The following is a 20940-nucleotide window of genomic DNA, read 5'->3' on the forward strand; positions in this document are numbered from 1 at the left end:
GAAGTTTGCTGTCAATGCAAAAAGCACTTGGTGATGTCGGGTTTTTTTTTTTTTTTTTTTTTTTACTTTGTAGTGGTTGAAATGTATACCACAACAATTTATTATCACTATCTCATATGTAAAAAAAAAACCTGGAATATAAATGAAATAAGTACGTACTACATAATAGCCTTTATGAATTAGGATTGTTTTAGTTTCTTTATAGTCAATTGTATAAAAGGAAAATCCTCAGCAACCTGAGAGAAGTAATGCAGGTATAGCATCTCTCCCATTCCATGTACTGGCCATGATGGATAGGAATAAATAGAGAGACAGACCCGCGATACCAAAGCTCTCTTTTACCATCAACAGGAAACATTACTGTGGCCTATCATCTTCTGGTTAACCAACATTGCACTGTGTAACACCAGTGGTCTGCCTTCATGGTTGTTGGGTAGTTTAAGGGTGAGCTATTTAGATAACATCCTTTGGAGTGGCCCAAAGTTATACCGGTTAGATGCCCCAATGGGTCCGCAATCCACTGTCTATTACACACTGGTATCCATCAAATAACTTTACAGCTGCTTGCAGTTTTACTACTGCTATGAACTACATGTAGCTATAATATTATCATCACTGGAGCAAATATCAAAAATTGCAGGATCTGGCTCACAGTGCTGAGCGGTAGATTCTCAGTACCCAAACTTCTTCACCAGAGCAATGCCACCTAGACTTATGCTGAATTTTGACCCAAGTTATAACCACATAAACTAGTACAAAAAATAGATACTCTATAAACTAAAATCCACAACAAACTCACATTGCAGTTCTAAACCAGAAGGATGAATTAGAAAAGTGAACGTATCCAAGTCAAAAGGTCAATTCAAGAAGTATCATAAAAGCCAAAATCAGAAGACAAGTGAATTTCTAGTAATAGGCCAATGGACAATAATACAGCACAAATGATCTGAGCTCAGGAGCCTCAGCATATACTAATAGCAGGCACCTGGGTAGGAGCAGCAGAGCTTACATAGCCTTCTTCAGCTGCTGATGGGATCAGCATAGCAGAGCCCTGAAAACTGCAGAAGCTTCATTTGTTGGCATGGTAACCTTGGGGCAACAGCACAGATTCCTAAAGTTAGCAACCACCTTTCAACCCCTAGAAAGGTGCCCTACAGTATTATCAGTGAAGAACTTTATTTTATTTTTTTATGTAGATTGCGAGCCCCACATAGGGCTCACAATATAAATTTTTCTCTATGTCTTTGGAGTATGGGCTGGAAATCCATGCAAACACGGGGAGAACATACAAACTCCTTGCAGATGGTTTTTTGCCCTTGGCAGGATTCGAACTCAGGACTCCAGTGCTGCAAGGCTGCAGTGCTAACCACTGAGCCACCATGTGGCCCCCTTATGAGTGAAAAATTATAACATCTTCCAAGGTTCTTCATATTGGAAAAACACAGCGGAGAACATTCTCTAAATACTTCACATGTATATAAGTGCACAGCCTAAACAGCATTCCATCTATAGGAATCCAATTCATTTGGCGGTTGTGTTGTATACTGCCAGGTATAGGATTACCAACCAGTTTTGTATACTGCATCATCATGATGTTGCACTAATTTTTTAAGCTAAAATTGTTTTCATGTTAACTTATGCCATGTTTAATGCAAGACAGAATTTTGCTAGCTTAGCAGCTGCAGACTGGTTTTAATGGCTCTTGAAAAAGTAATCATAGAAAAGTACAATCAGATCTTCCTCCAATGTTGCTGACTTTTTCTCAAGCAGACAAAGCAGAAAAAGCATAACCTAACATTTCTTCATACTACGTTGTGAAAGTGGCACAGCCATAAAAACTCTGTACTGCCATATGGTGCACTATATCACAGAGTACCTTGCTTGTGTAATATGGAAAACTATAAAAATGTATTTTACTTTGTAAGCAGAAACAAGCAAAGATAGAGTATGTTTATATACAAGTATATCAGTGTATATTACAGCTTTGCAATATGGTACTTTATCAGAACCTAAATGTTATTGTTTCAATTCAGTTTGATAAGGGGTTTTACAGGTTAAAATGTTGATGACCTATTCCAAAGAGAGGCCTTTAATATCAGATCATTGGGGGTCTGACACCCAGGACTCCCACAGATCAGCTAATACACAAAGAACAGACCAGTACTTTGTGTAGTCATTGCTCCTTAGTTCCTATCCAAGTGAACGGAAACTGATCTGCAGTACCTTGTCTGGCCACTACATAGAGAACAGAGCTGTCTGCTTCCTACCCTATTCTCTATGTATCAGCTACTGAGAAAAAACTGATTAGGAGGATGCCGGGTTTCAGATCCCCGCGTAACCGATATCGATGACCTATCCTCATGATAGGTTATCAGTACTTTTAGCCTAGAAAGCCCCTTCTAATTTGAATTCGCATTATTAGACCGTGTCTACTACTGCCCAAATGTGCCATTTTCTACACCTTGTGAGCGCTGCGATGGCATGGTAAACTCCTTTTTATGATACCTAGAGCTCTGACCACCACAGACACAGTAATGGCTTTGGTCCTCCACATTCTGCTCATTGTGATCTCAAGATCTTTGTATTTTATGAGCATCATTCTTATTATACCCATTGTAAAGAATAAATGGCTATCAATGAGAGGCAGGTTTTAGTCTAGAACCTGTGATAATGATTCAACTGTGACATCTCCAGATTTCTCTTTGCCACTGAAGAAGGCAGTTTCTTGCTGAGCTGTAAGAATCACACAAGACTCCCACTCTTCTCAAACCCAAGTGACGCCAATATAAATACACAGATGGAGCGCACAGTCAGCTTTAATGAACTCTGTTTAGAAATAAAATCAGCACCATTTTTTCTATTGGCTTAAAAATCACAACCTGTTGCAGTTTATATAAGGACGTGTCCTTAAAGGGGTATTACCACAGGTGACATTTATCACCTATCCCCCGGACACATGTGTTTGAGTTTGGCAGTGGAAAAGTAGGAGTTTGAGTCACTCGTTTGGCCTACCAACTCCACAGCCCTGTAAATGTCTGCCCTCTGGGGGCCTTATTCCTGAACCCTGAATTGTTAACTAGAATGGAGTTCTAGTTAACAATTCAGGATTTGTTGCCTCCATTATGTAAACCGCAGCCTGCCCACAACAGCACTGTCACCAATGATGGACAAGGGGGCACGAAGAAGGAGAAAAAGAGGAAAATGTGTATTTGATTTGGAGAAAACTGTGCAAAGTGGATTTAAAATAGTGACGTTTTTGACTTTTCTTATATGATGACAATTTGTGGGACAATTGAAAAGGAATTTCCAGCAATATATACAGTGTGTGTGTGTGTATATATATATATATATATATATATATACACACACTCACCGGCCACTTTATTAGGTACACCTGTCCAACTGCTCGTTAACACTTAATTTCTAATCAGCCAATCACATGGCGGCAACTCAGCGCATTTAGGCATGTAGACATGGTCAAGACAATCTCCTGCAGTTCAAACCGAGCATCAGTATGGGGAAGAAAGGTGATTTGAGTGCCTTTGAACGTGGCATGGTTGTTGGTGCCAGAAGGGCTGGTCTGAGTATTTCAGAAACTGCTGATCTACTGGGATTTTCACGCACAACCATCTCTAGGGTTTACAGAGAATGGTCCGAAAAAGAAAAAACATCCAGTGAGCGGCAGTTCTGTGGGCGGAAATGCGTTGTTGATGCCAGAGGTCAGAGGAGAATGGCCAGACTGGTTCGAGCTGATAGAAAGGCAACAGTGACTCAAATAGCCACCCGTTACAACCAAGGTAGCCAGAAGAGCATCTCTGAACGCACAGTACGTCGAACTTTGAGGCAGATGGGCTACAGCAGCAGAAGACCACACCGGGTGCCACTCCTTTCAGCTAAGAACAGGAAACTGAGGCTACAATTTGCACAAGCTCATCGAAATTGGACAATTGAAGATTGGAAAAACGTTGCCTGGTCTGATGAGTCTCGATTTCTGCTGCGACATTCGGATGGTAGGGTCAGAATTTGGCGTCAACAACATGAAAGCATGGATCCATCCTGCCTTGTATCAACGGTTCAGGCTGGTGGTGGTGGTGTCATGGTGTGGGGAATATTTTCTTGGCACTCTTTGGGCCCCTTGGTACCAATTGAGCATCGTTGCAACGCCAAAGCCTACCTGAGTATTGTTGCTGACCATGTCCATCCCTTTATGACCACAATGTACCCAACATCTGATGGCTACTTTCAGCAGGATAATGCGCCATGTCATAAAGCTGGAATCATCTCAGACTGGTTTCTTGAACATGACAATGAATTCACTGTACTCCAATGGCCTCCACAGTCACCAGATCTCAATCCAATAGAGCATCTTTGGGATGTGGTGGAACAGGAGATTCGCATCATGGATATGCAGCCGACAAATCTGCGACAACAGTGTGATGCCATCATGTCAATATGGACCAAAATCTCTGAGGAATGCTTCCAGCACCTTGTTGAATCTATGCCACGATGAATTGAGGCAGTTCTGCAGGCAAAAGGGGGTCCAACCCGTTACTAGCATGGTGCACCTAATAAAGTGGCCGGTGAGTGTATGTATGTATGATATATATATATATATATATATATATATATATATATATATATATATATATATTACAGTGAGAAGGTGACAGGCAGATTGCTGGAGTCCTGGTATATCTGGAATAGGTTTCAGCCCAGATGTGGGTCCTGAGGCTCGTTCAGGTCTCCATTCGGGGAGTCTGCTTGGGGATCCCCGAACGGAAAACCTATACGCATAAAATAGTGGTTACCTAAGGAAACCTGTGGAACCCATAGACTATAATGGGATCTCTGTGTTTTCCACTCTGTTTTATTTTGCTCATTTTTGTGCCTGACGTGAAGGCTTATTTAAATTGCTGTTTTTTGTTTTTTTTTCAATAAACCTGTTTGCTAGTTTTGTGTCCCTGTCTCTAACTGGTTGGGTCCGCACCATTGCTGCTACCGAGCTAACTTCCCCACTGTATATACATGTATGTATAATTTCTTTATTGAAACACCGGGCTTAGAATAAGAGTACTAGATCCTCTGTTGCTCCAGTTCTGATGTTGCCCAGGGCCCAGTGTCTCACAACACAGAGGAAATGCCTGGAGATCTCTGCTCAGCTAACCATTGCCCTAGCAGTGACCCACTTAAGCCACTGACTGGCAGTACAGGCAAAGGGGTCCTCGCACAATCTAAAGTAGAGGCGAGGAGGATCAGTAACAGGTATGTCGGCAAATCCATTCTGACTGCTGTTCTATATTCATTCAATGTTGCAGGTCAACTGCAATAACTAACAAGAAGGATTTTGCAGCTGAATTTGGATCTACATTCATTTGTGGTTTATATTTTTATTTTTTGTTTGCAATGAATTGATTTGATAATCCAGAAATTTTTAATTGCATAACAAAAATAAATCTGATCAGCGTCCGTGGGTTTCGATTTAGGTCTGGTCACGCTTTTCTGCCACATTGTGCGAATAAATTGTACGGCAGCGTCTAAAATGTATAATATACACAGTAACTCAACTACACAGCGCAATTCAGAACCTTCGTGCTTTAAAGTATAACGTATAAAAACTAATACTGCTCCTTAAGGCTGGCGGTAAGTTTATAAAGACAAGAATCCATATTGTATACCTGCTGAAAAACTGTGTGTAAATTGTCAAGCAGAAAATGTAACACCGACTTCGAGTTGCTACTTCTGCTTGGCACAGCATAATAATCACCCCCGACCATCACTTCTCCTGCACTGTAGTGAACCTCTAAAGCAGAACACCCAGGAGATTAATGAAGGACACTGTGATGTAATGATACTAACTGCAAGCCTCAGTGATTCATCAGGCATGCCTCAATCTATCTGGATTAAGATTACAAATTAAGACATGCAACAATGCTTCTGAAAATGTGAATCCCTCCTACAGGCTCCACATCAATCAGATGGAAATGCAAACATTTCTATATAACAGATACGTGAGCACGGAATACATGACATACTGAGACAGGAATCGCAGCCGTACCATTCCACCATCTGACCAGTAGATGTCTCTGTGCTTACTCCCATAAAATGGCTCGTTTATTTCTTGCTAATATTTCTGGGCTATATACAGGGGAAAAAGCGAAAAACACTGCTTAAATCTGGCTGGAACAAAAATATAAATAATGGTGTTCTGACACTATGGTAGGCACAGTAAATTATTATGTATTAGAAGCAGTAGCTTAGAATGGAGATTACACAGTTGCCCCTCTGGTAAAGAAAGGGCAGAACGGCACTTTGGCAAAAATACATTTATTGTGTAAAATAATATTTTCCTGCAAAAATCAAGACACTTTACAAGAAAACAGACAAGCAGTATCTCTATAACCCCCCCTGCTCGGGTACAGGCTAAAGGTTATATATTTTTTTTTCTAATAAACCACTGGGATTCATGACGTGAATAAGGACACTTGGTGAAGATAAAAGAAGCAGGACCCCCATCATTCCACTAATACATCCCCTTGCAGCCTATTACTGCAGTTGTATGTGCCTATATATCACCATCAGACCACATTTCCTTAGATCAGGGCCGCAAACAGACTTTGTGTATTGCAATAACTGTAGCACATAGGAATATACACATGCACTAGCAATTTTCAGGAGATCTTTGTGCAAGCCTTGTTTATGCATGGGTTTTGCCATGACCCTACAGGACACTGATACTGCTGTAACCCATGGTAAAGCTGGGAGCCATAGGCTTCTCTGCCCTAGCACTCCTTGTATTATACGCCGCAGGCCGCTTTAGTGTCCTGATGCAGACAGCACAATAATGTCACTGCACTGGGATGCTGATGTACTGTCCAGGATAACTGCAGGAAAGAAGAGGCTGGGCACAGGGATAGGAGAATATACCCCCCCCCCCCCCCCCGGCCGAATCAGGGGTATTATTAATTTAAGGGGGCACATTATTAATTCAACACATCAGGGGGATTATTATAACTAGTGGACTGTAGTCTATAGTAAGTGAGTCCTACCCTTCGGAAGGCTCCCAGCGGCCATAAGAATAGACCGGCCTCCACATTCTCTCCACATGGGAGATGTTCACAGTCACAAAAGTGAAACTAAAAGCCATCAGATACCAGAGGTGTGATCTCACCAAGGCATGTGAGGGGTAAAATGTCTGAGATCACAGATGTGTCCGATTCTGTAATATAGCAGAGACCTGACGGGTACGGGGCCTACTCAGCTCCTGAGCGGCTGCCATGTTTAAATACTGGGAATAGGTTCATTCAAGGGGCACATCAGGGGCCATTGTTAATTTAAGAAGCACTCAAGGTGCATTGTTACATAAAAGGGACAGTATTAAGGGGGGCCTTTTGTTAAGTGGGCACATACCGTATATACTCGAGTATAAGCCGAATTTTTCAGCACAGTTTTTGTGCTGAAAAAGCCCCCCTCTGCTTATACTCGAGTCAAGCACAAAAAAAAAAAATATATATATATATTTTTTTTTTTTTAAGGGGGGGGGGGGGGGTCTATGACCAGCCACAATATCAATGTATAGTATCTCCCATAAAATAGTGCAAAAAAAAAAAAAAAAAAAAGAAATAAAAGTTGTAAATCCCTCCTTTCCCTAGAATGCATATAAAAGTAGAAAATGACTGTGAAACACATACACATTAAGTATCCCTGTGCCTGAAAGTGCCCAGTCTACTGAATATAGGGGATCTGCAGTGCTCCTGTTCCGTCGGGAAGGGGTTAATAGGAGCACTGCAGATATCCTATATTCAGCCAGGCTGAATTCCAAGTGGGGAAAAAAAAAAAAAAAAAAACAGTCCTCAAGCTCAGGGAAGGGGCAGATAGACAACCAAAATACCCCCTCCCCTTCCCCAGCACCCAGCTACTACTGCACCCAAAAACTCTGACCATTTTAATTTTTGAAATTTTCCAGTAGCTGCTACATTTCCCCCCCTAGGCTTATACTCGAGTCAATAAGTTTTCCCAGTTTTTTGTGGTAAAATTAGGGGCCTCGGCTTATATTCAGGTCGGCTTATACTCGAGTATATACCGTATATACTTTTAACAGGCATTATTAAGTTATAGGGGCACTAAAGGAGCATTATTACTATAAAGGGAGACACCCTGGGGGTATTATGTTCAGGGACAATATGACTTTATAAAGGCACACTGAGAATTTTTACTATTTGGGGGACACAAAAGAGGCATCATTACTCTGTGGGAGCAAAAATGGGTACTTTTACTGTGCACTGAACCATGTTCCAAGGTTTGCTATGTAGGATACAATGAGGCACTATCTTTTGGTACTAAATTTTAAAGGGCAGTGTCTATCTGGATTATGTTTCTGTGGTTGCTGTGTTGCACTATTTTTTGGAAGGTAACTATAGTTACAACATTATATTTAAAATACAATAATGGGGGCAAAGTGACACACAGCAGGTACAGTATTATTGACAAATAGACAGCAACAAGCACAGAAGTGGGGGCAGTGGTAGGATTGGGAATTCGTGTAGGTGAGGAAAAGGTGGAGAGCCAAAGATGTCTGTGTTGCACACATTGCAGAGATGAGTCATGGATGGAAAAAGTGTTCCAGATCTGTGCCGGATTGAAATGTGGACCACTACAGTGATAGACATCAGGTGTGAGTCACTAAATTTATACTGTCCTGTATTCACTTATACGGTCTGGAGCCCTGTACAGACATGATATCTATCACTATATGCTCATTGTATGGTGATAATATTAGGATAACTTGCTTGGGCATCCCACTGGATGAGTTTGGCTCCCCCGTGTCTATCCCCTAGATGCACCTTTGCTTATCCTCGATTCCTTACATATGGGATAAAATTTGTTCCTGGGAAAACTGCATAAGGAGAAAAACATAAAAACAAATTGGACACAAGTTGCGTGAAACCATTGTGCATAAGTTGTGCTATTTGGAAGCCTGCCCAAGTTCTCTTGAAACAGCCTTTGGGTTTGTTCATCTCTGAAAATCTGTATCTATAATAGCACATTGTACAGTCTTCAGCATGCGGCCACACATATTTCATGGCTACTTAGCCTCCTTCACAGATGCGTCATGCATTTTGGTAAGCAGAGATATTCAGGCCCCTATGTGTATGGTTTATTTTGGGTCTAGAGGAGCCATGAAAGATGAGCTTCAACTGACAACACCCAAGAATTTATTGTGCTGTAAGTGAATTTCCTATGGTTTGCAAAACTTCAGAAAAAAGATGGAGCAATAAAAAGAACCCAAGCTTGAATATTTTGGGAATATAACAATTAGGGTAACACGTACCAGTCTTAATAAAGCTCCCAAGTGGCTTGAGGTGCATATGAATTAATATGTTTCAGAACGAAAGTCTTCCTGTATAACTCACGCCATTTCTCTGGCAGCGCAGAGGCGTTCCTGCCCCAGCCTATCCTGCTCTGCACCTGCATTTTTTTCGAAGAAAGTCTTTGGCACAATAAGGGGCAAAGCTCAAAGTGGAGCCACATTTACACCAATTTATGCCAAAAAAAACTGGCGTAGAAAGGTTAATAAATTCCCCTTATTGTGTTTTCTTACATAAGTCCATTGCTCTGATCCGTCATACAACAAGGACAATGGCCCAACATGAATAGAATGAGTGATGCAGACAGAGCATATTCAGTCTGCATCAGTCATCATTAACTATAATGAAAAAAAAAAAACAATATGGAAACTTTGTTCCATCTTTTTTCTTATCTTTTCCAAAGGGAGAAAGTCCTGCAGGCGCGATTTTATCTTTCGTCTAAAAGAAAGCTTCAGTCTTATTTTTTTTGCATGGCACTCTATGATGGATGGAGACAGCATGAGCTCAGTCTACCTTTGTGATTTTATTTTATTTTTTGTTGGTTGATCAGATCCTATGACTGATCGGGTTGATGGATGAAAATACAACTGATGTGTATTTGGGCTTAAACTGTGTTTTAAACATGCATTTTATCTTAGGACGCCAGGAACTACGGTGAGAAAGTAGTTAGCATTTCTATGAGGATTGCTTCCCTTTAATAAATATCCTGAGGTGTTCGTTTCATGCTAATTGAATAATGCAGAGCGCAGCAAGCAGAAAATGGATATTTCATGTAAATGCACAGAGAATATCAAATATGTAGAGGCAATGAGAATTAAAGAGCGCAGTAAATACGGATTTGACCAGGATATAGTCTCATCTGTAGCCAAGAACTAATGGTTAATAATGTATATGACTGGGAATAAGAAAAAGAAGCAACACAGCATAATCATATGTGCTTAGGAGAATTTTATTTTGGCTTCTGGGTATTTTTCTTTGTGAAGGTGGCTTCACTTGTGCAGGAATCCTCTGCTTTGGACAAATCTGCATGTCTAACAATGTGAAGGATGAAATTCAGAGCAATTCTGTGGGTAAATCTGCATCATAAGCGATTCGTTTGGACTATTTTATGATGTGCTGAGCAGAACCTTGGTGATATGATCCTCACCTGCTATTTATCTAAGAATACTGTATATCCGTAGCCTTGCCTGTGGCTACTTTTTAACATTTTTATTATTACACAGTCACACATAACATATTTCATGCCTTCTAGACCAGTCAACTGATTTGCTTACTTACAATTACATTTCTTCTGTACAAATCGAATTTTACATGCCGTTCTATACGTAGACAAGCGAATACGATCCAGATCTTGAGCCCCTAGTAGGGAAAAAAATGTATGAGATTACATGGATACAATATACAGCATGATCCTCTGATGTGTGTAGGCTTCATCCTGACTTAGGATGTGTTCATACATTATGGTTTTAATACAGTACATGATAAAGACTGCCAGAGACCATGAAACTACTGGGACCGGATCTGAAGGAAAGACATTTACCGTTTTCTTACTCCTTTTTTTTTAACCAATATCCTTACTTGAAAACATTTGTAAAGCCTTGAACATCCATTTGAAGGGGCATTAATATTCATGTATCGCACTATTCTTTGTACGGACACTTTCATAAGTGTTCACAGAGATGTGTCATTACTTTGCTGCTTGGTTGGACATGTCCAGATACTGTAACTTCCTACATTATGTTAAGTCACAACAAAAGCCATTGAAAGCATGAGAGAAAGTCCAGATAAATACGCTAAGTCCTAGTAACAATGGCTACTTATGGCTATGTACTGTATGTGTTTCATAAGATGACCAGCTTTTCAAAACAACTCAATTTTGCAATATGCTGTCACAAGCCTTCTATCCTATATGTATCCGATCACACTGCCAGAACACAAGCATATACCTAATTGATTTTGTTGTACAGTTCCAGAATATATTGCCCACTGTATTTTCTCAGACCCTGCTGGACTCTTTCATGCCTCAGCATTTCATCACAGATTCATTGAGAAACATACACAATCTGTATTAGTAACAGTACCCCACCCCTAAATGCAATAGTGTAGTGCAGGGTAGTATGAACAAGAAGGAAAAACATTGTAGTACGGGGTTTGTACTTTGGACCTGTATTGCAGTCTCTATGCCTGTGTATGACATGAAGCCTAATATTGCATTGCATTGCCATATGAAGTCACTTCTGCCTGCAGATAGCTGTGCGATTTTATTTGGGGAGGGGGCAGGCAAGAAAAATTCCAGACAGACTCTAACTCACAAAAGATTGCACAAGGTAATTTCTTTTTTTTTCCCACCTTCTCGGCTTTTGTTCATGCTCATTGTTGTACATTACAGACACCATTATTCCATAATTATGTGGCATTGTCTTAGAGTTTTTGTCTTGCCTTACAGAATGTCTATGATCAATTAGACAGCATTTCCTTCCATTTTGTGTAATACTCCTGGGAATATAAATATATCAATGCAAAAAAGACCACAAAGCGCTTCAGACACAATGTTTTGATCAGAAGCTCTATTCACATCTGCATCATGGTTCGTGTTTAGAAGTGAAACTACGGCACTGCGCCGAATCCATAGGGTTCTTCTGAGGTGTAACTATAACACTACCAAATATTTTGGTACCAACATATAAAAATTAAAACTAAAGTGTATGGAACAGTGCTCCGAAATGAATGGGGATGGCAATCCATAAAGTGTGGACTGGCAATGGTATATTTGTTGTAAATTGTTTTTTGGGGGGGTTTTGGAGAGCCAACTAACTGCGGCAGGAGGTACCCCCTCCTCCTTCCCCCAGAGACTGCAGAGACTGAGGAAAAGGACAACTTCTCTGTCAATTTTTGGTGGATTCTAATGGAGTCTCCAACAGACATGTGAACGTAGCCCGATATGCTACTTAGGCTCTGTACAGTCAGGTGGGCAGTTTTAGGTAGGGGAGAGCAAGAGGGCGTTATTCAGAGAGTGGACGGACAGTATGTCAGAATCACACCCCCTGCCTGACACCACCCACCTATAAGGAGCCTAAATGGCACTGAAATCGTTGGAGTGATGCCTATTAAATGATGCAAAGACCTAAACTCGGCAAAGGTGGTGAAAGGTCCTATTTGACATTCTGCAAATGCTACGGCCAACCATATATTCACTATTTCATCATTTCCAGACTTGGTCTTTCTAAGATACTATTTTTTAAGACTGACATTTAAAGTGAGGTCTCTGAAAACATAATGCTGGTCACACTGTGATAATGTCTATGCTTATTCCTAAATGAATGTTTTCTGCGATGGTGCTCGCACATAGTCTACAACAGCAGTGGTGTTAATGTTACTACATATATTAGGATCTAACTTTTTCTTTCTCTAAAAATGTTTTTACTGTATTTAGATTGTCCACTACTGACAAGTGTTTTATTGGAAAGAAGCTACTATAAGGATGATAAGTATCTTGTGAGCCATAAATGAGCTTCAAGCAGTGGACAGGCTTAGGATTCCTGCTCACGACTGTGCTATCTGAGGGGGCGTCCGACGGTCCAATCTGTTCCGATGAAAATAGAGCAGATCCTATCCTGATCCGTTTCATAGGAACAGAACAGGTCAGACGCCCCCATAGAGGTAGGTACATCACAGAATGCACTCGGATTCAGGGTGTTATCAGGGTGTATTCCACTGCATAATCGGCCACAAATTGGATGCACATTTGGTTGTGTGCATGGCGTCGTTTGGCATATTTGCCAGCAGTGGACCAGCTTATCACCAAACATATCTGTTTACTTCAATAGACCTAACCAATACCAAAAGGGTGCCCAAATTTGGGGAGTATACCTTATTTTCTTCTGACTAGAAAAGAACAGAACTTTATTAATCCCTGTGGAGAAATTTCAGTATTCAGCAGCTCCTTACAATCTCGCCATTGGAGCACATGGCACAAATACAAACATTGAAATGATAGAGGGTCAAAAGACCGTAAATAAGAGTCAGAATTGGCAGTGTCTGTTGGTCTCACCAAAAAAGAAAAACATGATAAATCTTACCGTAACTTTTATTGCGCCAAGTCTAAAAATACCATAAAACGTCCACAAAAAATATAAAGAATCCAGTACTAATGTATGGAGACAACCCTTTTGATATACCAGAGCAGGTCCAATAGGGCCTCTATACCAACTTTATAGCTCCCTCCAGGGTACACATGTAATCCATATAGTTATCTGGGTTCTACCATATCGGAGGTCACTGGTATATTACTAGCCCAACAAAGATTGACCAAATATCCGCTCTAGTCTGCCTATTGGCTCCAATACATACATTGGTATTAACTCACAGCGTTAGGTAATTTAAGAATATAAAATGGGGGGATTTGCACATAGAATTGGGGCATCCATACTACAGGAGTGTGTGTCTGTCCTGTGGTTAGTATATGGTTAAACACGGTCATCACATAAGGAAGGAAAGACCTACTAAGCCTATCTTTTCCGCAGTGTAAGGGAGCGTTCACATTACCGTCGGTGTCCGACAGCTAGTGTTCGCTACTAATGTCTGTTAAAAATCTTGTGCGGACATTAGCAGCGGACACTAGCTGTGTCTGTGAGATTTTGCATTGATTTAAATGGACATCGGGTGCGTTCTTTTACAGTCCGTGCCTGTCCTTAAGTGTCCGTTCCCAAAAATGTCAGACTTTTCAAGCAGACAGCAAAACCTGACATGTAGGTTTTTGCTGTCCGCTTGAAAAGTCGAACATCTTTGGGAACGGACACTTAAGGACAGACACGGACAGTAAAGGAACGCACCCGATGTCCATTTAAATCAATGCAAAATGTCACGGAAACAGCTAGTGTCCGCTGCTATTGTCGGCACAAGATTTTGCACGGACATTAGCAGCGGACACTAGCTGTCGCACACCGACGGTAGTGTGAACTCTCCCTAAATGGATAAGCCTCTGTTGTTTCCCTATTGTGTCATATAATGGATGCAACGGGAACTTCTTGTGAGTCCTCTTTTCAGAGATGGTTTGCCAATTGCCAGGCTTGCGTCCGATTATGGAGAGTGCCAGTAAATGTGCAAAAAAACAAACAAACCCCAACTGTATAGCTGCATGTATTAGGGCTTTGCTTTGAGAAGCAGCATCTGTGAAAAGCGAGGTTGGGTTGCCTTTTTCATACTCTGTATATATTTATTTTCCATAAACCAGAAGGGTTCCCGAGTAAGAATTTGCTTATTATCAAACATTTATTATTTCCATTCTTTCTCTTCATAGGTACCACCAGGAAAAATTCTATTTAGCAAAATTGGGCCTGAAAATATCTGCTATTTTTATTTATCAAGGGCAGGTATTAAAAATGGCATGACTGGTTGCTATGGGCAACACTGGTGCTTTTATGTAGAAATGTTTTTATGTACTGGTCCCAATTGTGCTACACAATTCTTAGATATTACTGTTTTGAAAGAGAGTTTAGCAAAATGCGGCTTTGTTTGTTCTGTGCTCTATTGCTCTTCTTTTCTATGGCAGAAAGACATAGAAATACATTGCAAAAGAATTCTGATAAATGAAAATGCCATTAGTTCATTTCACAGCCTCCTTTTCTTTAGGTATACAGCAGAATAGCGTACGCTGCCATTATTCTTAGGAAAAAATAAAAATAAAACTTAAAAAGATTCCTTTAAAGGGGTTTTCCAGTCTCCTCTCTCACTCTGTTGTAAAACCCTCCATCCCTCTAAGCCTAGCCCCTCCTACCCTCACTGACTAGAGATCCCGCCCATTACTAGCCCCTCATACCCTCTCTATTTCACTAAGTCTATCGATCCCGCCCATTACTAGCCCCTCCCACCCTCTCTATTTCACCAAGTCTATTGATCCCGCCCATTACTAGCCCCTTCTACCCTTCCAGTCTTCCTCGTTAACCTATTCCGCCGACTGCTAGAAGACAGAAAGACAGGAGCCGTTCCTCGAACACAGGTAGGCTTGGTAAGTATTGATGGGGGATAGGAGGAGGGAAGAGTGATGGTGACGCTCTGTTTCAGAAGCAGTAAAACGGAACGTCAATGGATTATCAGAAAGTGTCCCTGGAGCAGTCGCATGACCACTTCAGAGATATAGGTAAATTAGAAGTTAGGTGGGGCATGGAGTTTAGTTTAGGGGATAATTATCAGTTTATCCTGGACAACCCCTTTAACTGTAATGGTTCCAATGTTATTTCTTAGGCATCTACTTTAATCCAATGAAGACATATCCATTATGGATCTGGAAGAAATAAAAGCCTTGATGCCAGTATAAACATAGCTATGAAGTTTTTTTTCCAGATTTTATGTATAGAACTTGACCATCGTACAATGAAGCATTGTACAATTTTCCAATACATCTAAACGTTTTATATTTTAACAACTGTAGCGCTTACAATATACCTGCTTACTGACAAAGAACGAGAACACTGCTGTATATACTGTTTTCCACCCTCAGGATACGTTCACATAAGATAGATATTCAGCTTTTTTTTTTTCTTTTGCTGTGTACTGTCAAATTTTAGGTGGAAAATCCTCAAATATAAACCCACAGTCTAGTGTATGGGGGGGGGGATCTGCAGCAAAAACTGAGCAGTGGTGGGGATCTTCAGCATGTATTTTACAGTACGTGCAGGATTTTCACTACTAGTTTCATCCTTTCCATATATGTTGCATCTGAAATGTACAACAAAAACTATTTGATGTGCTGTGGTCTTGCCACGGCAGATTTTCCTGGGTGGATACCTTGCAGTCTATACTGTATGTCTTGTGTGGACTTACCTTACAGTCATGAAAATCAATTTGTGCAGAAGCAACATCACATGAAATGAAACCAGGCAAACTTTGCACAAGTGGCTGTGTAGTCCTGGTTTACACCTGTCTGGTAGTAAAAGACGAAAACTGGCAGTCGTTGATCATCCCTAGAATGGTCCACTATTCCCAGTTTACAATTTCAATGCGGCCAAAGTAGTATAAGCTTTGTACACTTTTGGTAAAAAAAAAAAAAAAAAAAAAAAAGATTGTTTCCTTGAAGCTGCAGCTAGATGTTGGTTATTACTGGACTAACTGTATATTAGTATATTATATAGATAATAAGGCTCAGCCATAAATCTATAAGGCTTTCTCTCCTTCCCTCTCTTACACACTAGTGAAATAGAGGCGACCCTTCAACTTAAAAGCAAGACGCAGATCCAGATGTACCTACATAAGACAGCTTAATGCCAGAAGGATCCTGAGTGCTATTGCTTTCATGGAAAGTGTTGTGCACAGCACTTAGCCATTTCTGTCATTACTATAGGCTTAGAATGGAGTATAAGGTCCATGGACCATTCATACTCCTACTTGTTGTGGGGGGAGGACTGATGATCAGCCGGGAACCCCACCATTAGGAACTGTACCTAAGGGGACATTCACGTCATGTTTTTAGCATCTGTTTAGTGGATAAAAAAAAACAACAACCCAGATGCTAAAAATGGATGCAAAGGAGTGGTCATACATTTTCATGAGCTTTTAGCATCCATTTTCTGCAACCGTAAAACGCATCTATCAAAAATGTTCCAATGTGATATGGACGACCCCTTGGAGTGGATAGGAGTTACATATTTTACATCTGGTAATGGAGAGGAGTTACATGCGTTACATTCCAGTAAATGTTGGAGATGCTACTTACGCATTTCTGCAAACAACTGCCTTCTGTCGGCCATGTTCGTCCCCCTTTTCCCACAGTCTTCAATCATTCTGTAAAGAAACAATATCAAATATGGATGTTTTAGCAGAAGAGACAGTAAACGGTAAGGATATTCATTGCACAATATTAAAATTCTAAAGATTCATTTATTTTTAAAGCCGGATTCGATGCATTTACATAACTAAAGGTCTCTGCACAAAAGTTTTCTAAATGTATTATGCTATTAAAAAATATGGCAATATAATATATGTCAAAATACCAACATATTGTGCGTGTGTGTAAGGAAGTAAAGACGTTAATTATGATAAATTGGGCAATTATCTAAATATGGCACATTATTTACGAGCATCGCAATGAGAGAAGGTTACTGTAACAACATATTCAGAATTACACCACAATAACAAAACATTACATAACATGAAGCTCCAGATTTTTTTTTTGTACACAACCAAATTAACCTGAAAATATTATATCCGAAGAGATCTGCGAGGCCGAGGTGTGAGACTGTTTGGTAGGACTCACACTGGAGGGAGCTGCATAACCATCACACAGGGAATATGGTGGTCAACAAAATTGTGGTTCTGCAGGGTCGAAGAGAATCTATTTTTGTCTACTTAGTCCTGAGGGGCCACTATCTTGCTAGTCAGAGCAAATTCTTTGGTCATGACTTTTATTATGTTATTTGCAGCAAAGGCAGTCTTCAGAGCAATGACCCTGAAAAGTGCACGAAAGATCAGAGCTTCAGAGTCCTAGGAGCATGAAAAAGTCACCTTTACTCAAACCTGGATTTGCAGATTGTGGTTAGTGTATACATCAAAACCATATGCACTAAATAAGTCTCTCCATATACGCAAGTTCAGGTCTCACTGCTACAACCACTGACATTAGATGAGGCGGGGAGAGTATCCAGGTGGATGTGCATAGAGGGACCATAACAGGTACCTTGGGGCACCAGTCTACCATGACCACTTTAAGTTCAGAGCTTGATAGGTGTAGGATGATTTTTGTTTTCCTTTACACACAGGGATAATGTACAGTAAAATACAGATAATGCATACAAATGTAATCATAGTACTCATGCGGATGTCATATGGTGATACCACCAGTATAGGGATAATAAACACAGTAATGTCACATTACAGCGATGTCACACTACAGTGATAATACACACGGTGATATCATAGCACATGGATAATAAATACAGCGATGTCACACTACAGTGATATACACATGGTGATGTCATAGCACATGGATAATAAACACAGTGATGTCACACTACAGTGACAATACCTAGTACATTGTAACATCACTGTATATGAAGACAGTAATTATAATGATGTCCCAAGCAGGCGTTGCAATTCCTAGTAAAATAATCCCATTGCATAATCCATAGTTATCACTAGTTACACCAGAAGCGGTCCCATGGTTGATGGGCTGCTGGGAAGCTGCTAAGTCTATATATTCAAGACTGTTGGGGGATGGCAATTCTTTCTATTTGTAAACCGTAGTTGACTTGTACACAGATTTTCAATCACTTATTACATAATAATACTCTCTAAACACAGCTGTTAGATATACCACACACGTCCTGTGTTCTTTATTGGAAGACAACGAACATGAACCAAGTCAGTCTCCAAGGCACTTGTCACTCATTAAATGTCTATTCTAGGAGACAATATTTATCACCTGTCCACTGTATACATCTCTATGGACGTTACAGAAACAGACAACACTTTCTCAATAGCAAATCGATAAGCGCCCCAGCAGCTGGACCTCCACAGACTTACCATTTATCCGCCACTCACTATATATGAAATAACTGATATCTTCTGTAATACCTTTTCAGTAATATTTTTATGAAACAAATAGTATTTTTGATTCAGTGTTTAATATTTGATACACTGAAAAACTGCATAAAGTGAAAATAATTGGAAAATTTAGGCTGAATTCAAACTTTGTTAGGGCTCATTCACATCTGCGCCCTGGGTCTCTGTTGTGCAGGTTTCCGTTTCCTGCACGAAACTGAGCAGGAGACAGAAACCTGCAGTCATGTTTCAAACCCATTCATTACAATGGGTTTGAAAAGTGTCTGGCCATGAGCGCCGGTGAGCGGTTTGTTTTTTTTAACCGGACAGAGAATTGGACATTCAGGACTTTGTGTCTGGTTTTTTAAAAAAACTGTTTCACCGCGGAGAGCAGAAAACACTCAATAGCGCTCACGGCCGGACACTGTCTGACAGGTTTCCATCTTCTTCCGGCATAAGATGGAAACCTGATACGGAGATCGGAACGCTGGTGTGAACCCAGTGTCAGTAACTCATTGAGGTTTGTCCCGTACCACTTTTCATTTTACAGAAGGTCCACAGAAGCTTCCTCTGCGCACTTTCTGTTTCCATTATACCATTAAGGAAACCATGGTTTTGGAAATCACAGTATTTTCACCGTGTATATCTTTCTGCAATATGTGGATGAAATTCGCTTTGCAGGGGTTGTAACACACCATGTTTTTTTGCCATGGCGTTTCTTCTGGCATTTACGCCACGTGGGCGCCTGGCCTAAAGGGGTTTTCTAATCTTAGGATTTCAGCTGCACTCCAGTTTCCTTTTCCCTCATTCTTGGCAGAGCTACTGCTTGCACTAAACTGCACAGTTATCTCTGGATTTGCATACACGGATAACAGAGACACTGCTCAAGAAAGAATCTAGACAGCCAGGAGTCATCATCCCAAACTGTGAGCAGGACTGTAACCTAGACAACCAGCTGTAAAGGAGGAGAGAAATTAAGGCTGGGTTCACATTTATGCTTAGCTCATCGGCACTGAGGTCCGTCATGGGGGCCATATAATGGAGAGCCGTAACAACGTTACCTGCAGACAGCACAGACTACAAGTAGGTTCCGTCAGGTTTCCTCCATTTTTATACTGAAACTGGCAGAGAGTACAGTCCCTCATGCAGGACTTTTCTTTCTGTCAATTTTCATCGGAGACTCTGACACAGATGTGAACCTAACCTTAGTTGTATCTGGAAAACAGAGCAAGATAGATAAAGCAGTTAGCTTAAGCTACAAGTCTGACTATGATCATTGAGTTGGGGGCACCCCTTTAGTGTCCAATGCTTATGTCCAATATATCTATAGGTCCCCATTCACCTGAGCGTCCTTCTGGCCCCATTCAAGCTATTATGTGTCGGAATACTGGCCCTTTTTCAGCTCTATGGAGCAGTTCAATTTGCTGTATTCCATATGCACCAAACATGCATTTTTTTGGAGCCGATGGGTTGTGCATGTCACTGCAGCACTATACAGTGGCAGATATTGGAGACATCCGTCACAGATATACATTTGGAAATCATGAATTGACCTTTAGTATAGAATGTTCTCTTTGCAGTAGGGATACAGAATAAAACTGTGAGAAGACTATTATTAGTAAGTGCTAAAATGCAGAAAGGAAGGGATTCCCTACACATAAACTAGGGTTTATCTTACAATACAGTATACAGGTATTTATTACAACGTACATCAAATACATCACAATAAAACACAGAGTCCATATACCTGACAAGAGAACAGTGCTGGTCATTCTGAACCCGACACGCTATCCCATTTGCGAAGACAGCATTCTAAGCTCCCAATAATGAAAGTTTAGTATTTGGCCTGCTGGAGGGACTGTGATTAGAAGTCTTCTTCTCAAATGTGGAAGAAATTCTTCAAGGAATCATGTTTCATGCATTCTGATTCGCTGCAGAGGCTTACAGCTAATCCTTGCACTTGGCAACTATGTCCCTATTAATATTACTCAAAGTGCATACAGCTACAAGATAAGTCTGAGCCCACAGAAAAAAAAGGAGA

The 20940-nt window shown here is 40.6% G+C and overlaps 1 protein-coding gene across 13 annotated transcripts in view; it reads right to left on the reverse strand.

The window, feature by feature from the left end:
- DTNA (dystrobrevin alpha) overlaps nt 1-20940 on the reverse strand; it is a 133980-nt gene that overhangs the window by 84510 nt on the left and 28530 nt on the right. For all 13 annotated transcript variants that reach the window (XM_075270530.1, XM_075270520.1, XM_075270519.1 and 10 more), the window contains exons 2-3: nt 17077-17144; nt 10644-10724 (exon numbers count right to left, since the gene is read on the reverse strand). In XM_075270530.1, the coding sequence (XP_075126631.1) occupies nt 10644-10724; nt 17077-17144 (149 nt within the window). The remainder of the gene's footprint in view (nt 1-10643; nt 10725-17076; nt 17145-20940) is intronic.

The sequence above is a fragment of the Leptodactylus fuscus genome, chromosome 4 (genome assembly GCF_031893055.1).
Source record: "Leptodactylus fuscus isolate aLepFus1 chromosome 4, aLepFus1.hap2, whole genome shotgun sequence".
NCBI lineage: Eukaryota > Metazoa > Chordata > Amphibia > Anura > Leptodactylidae > Leptodactylus > Leptodactylus fuscus.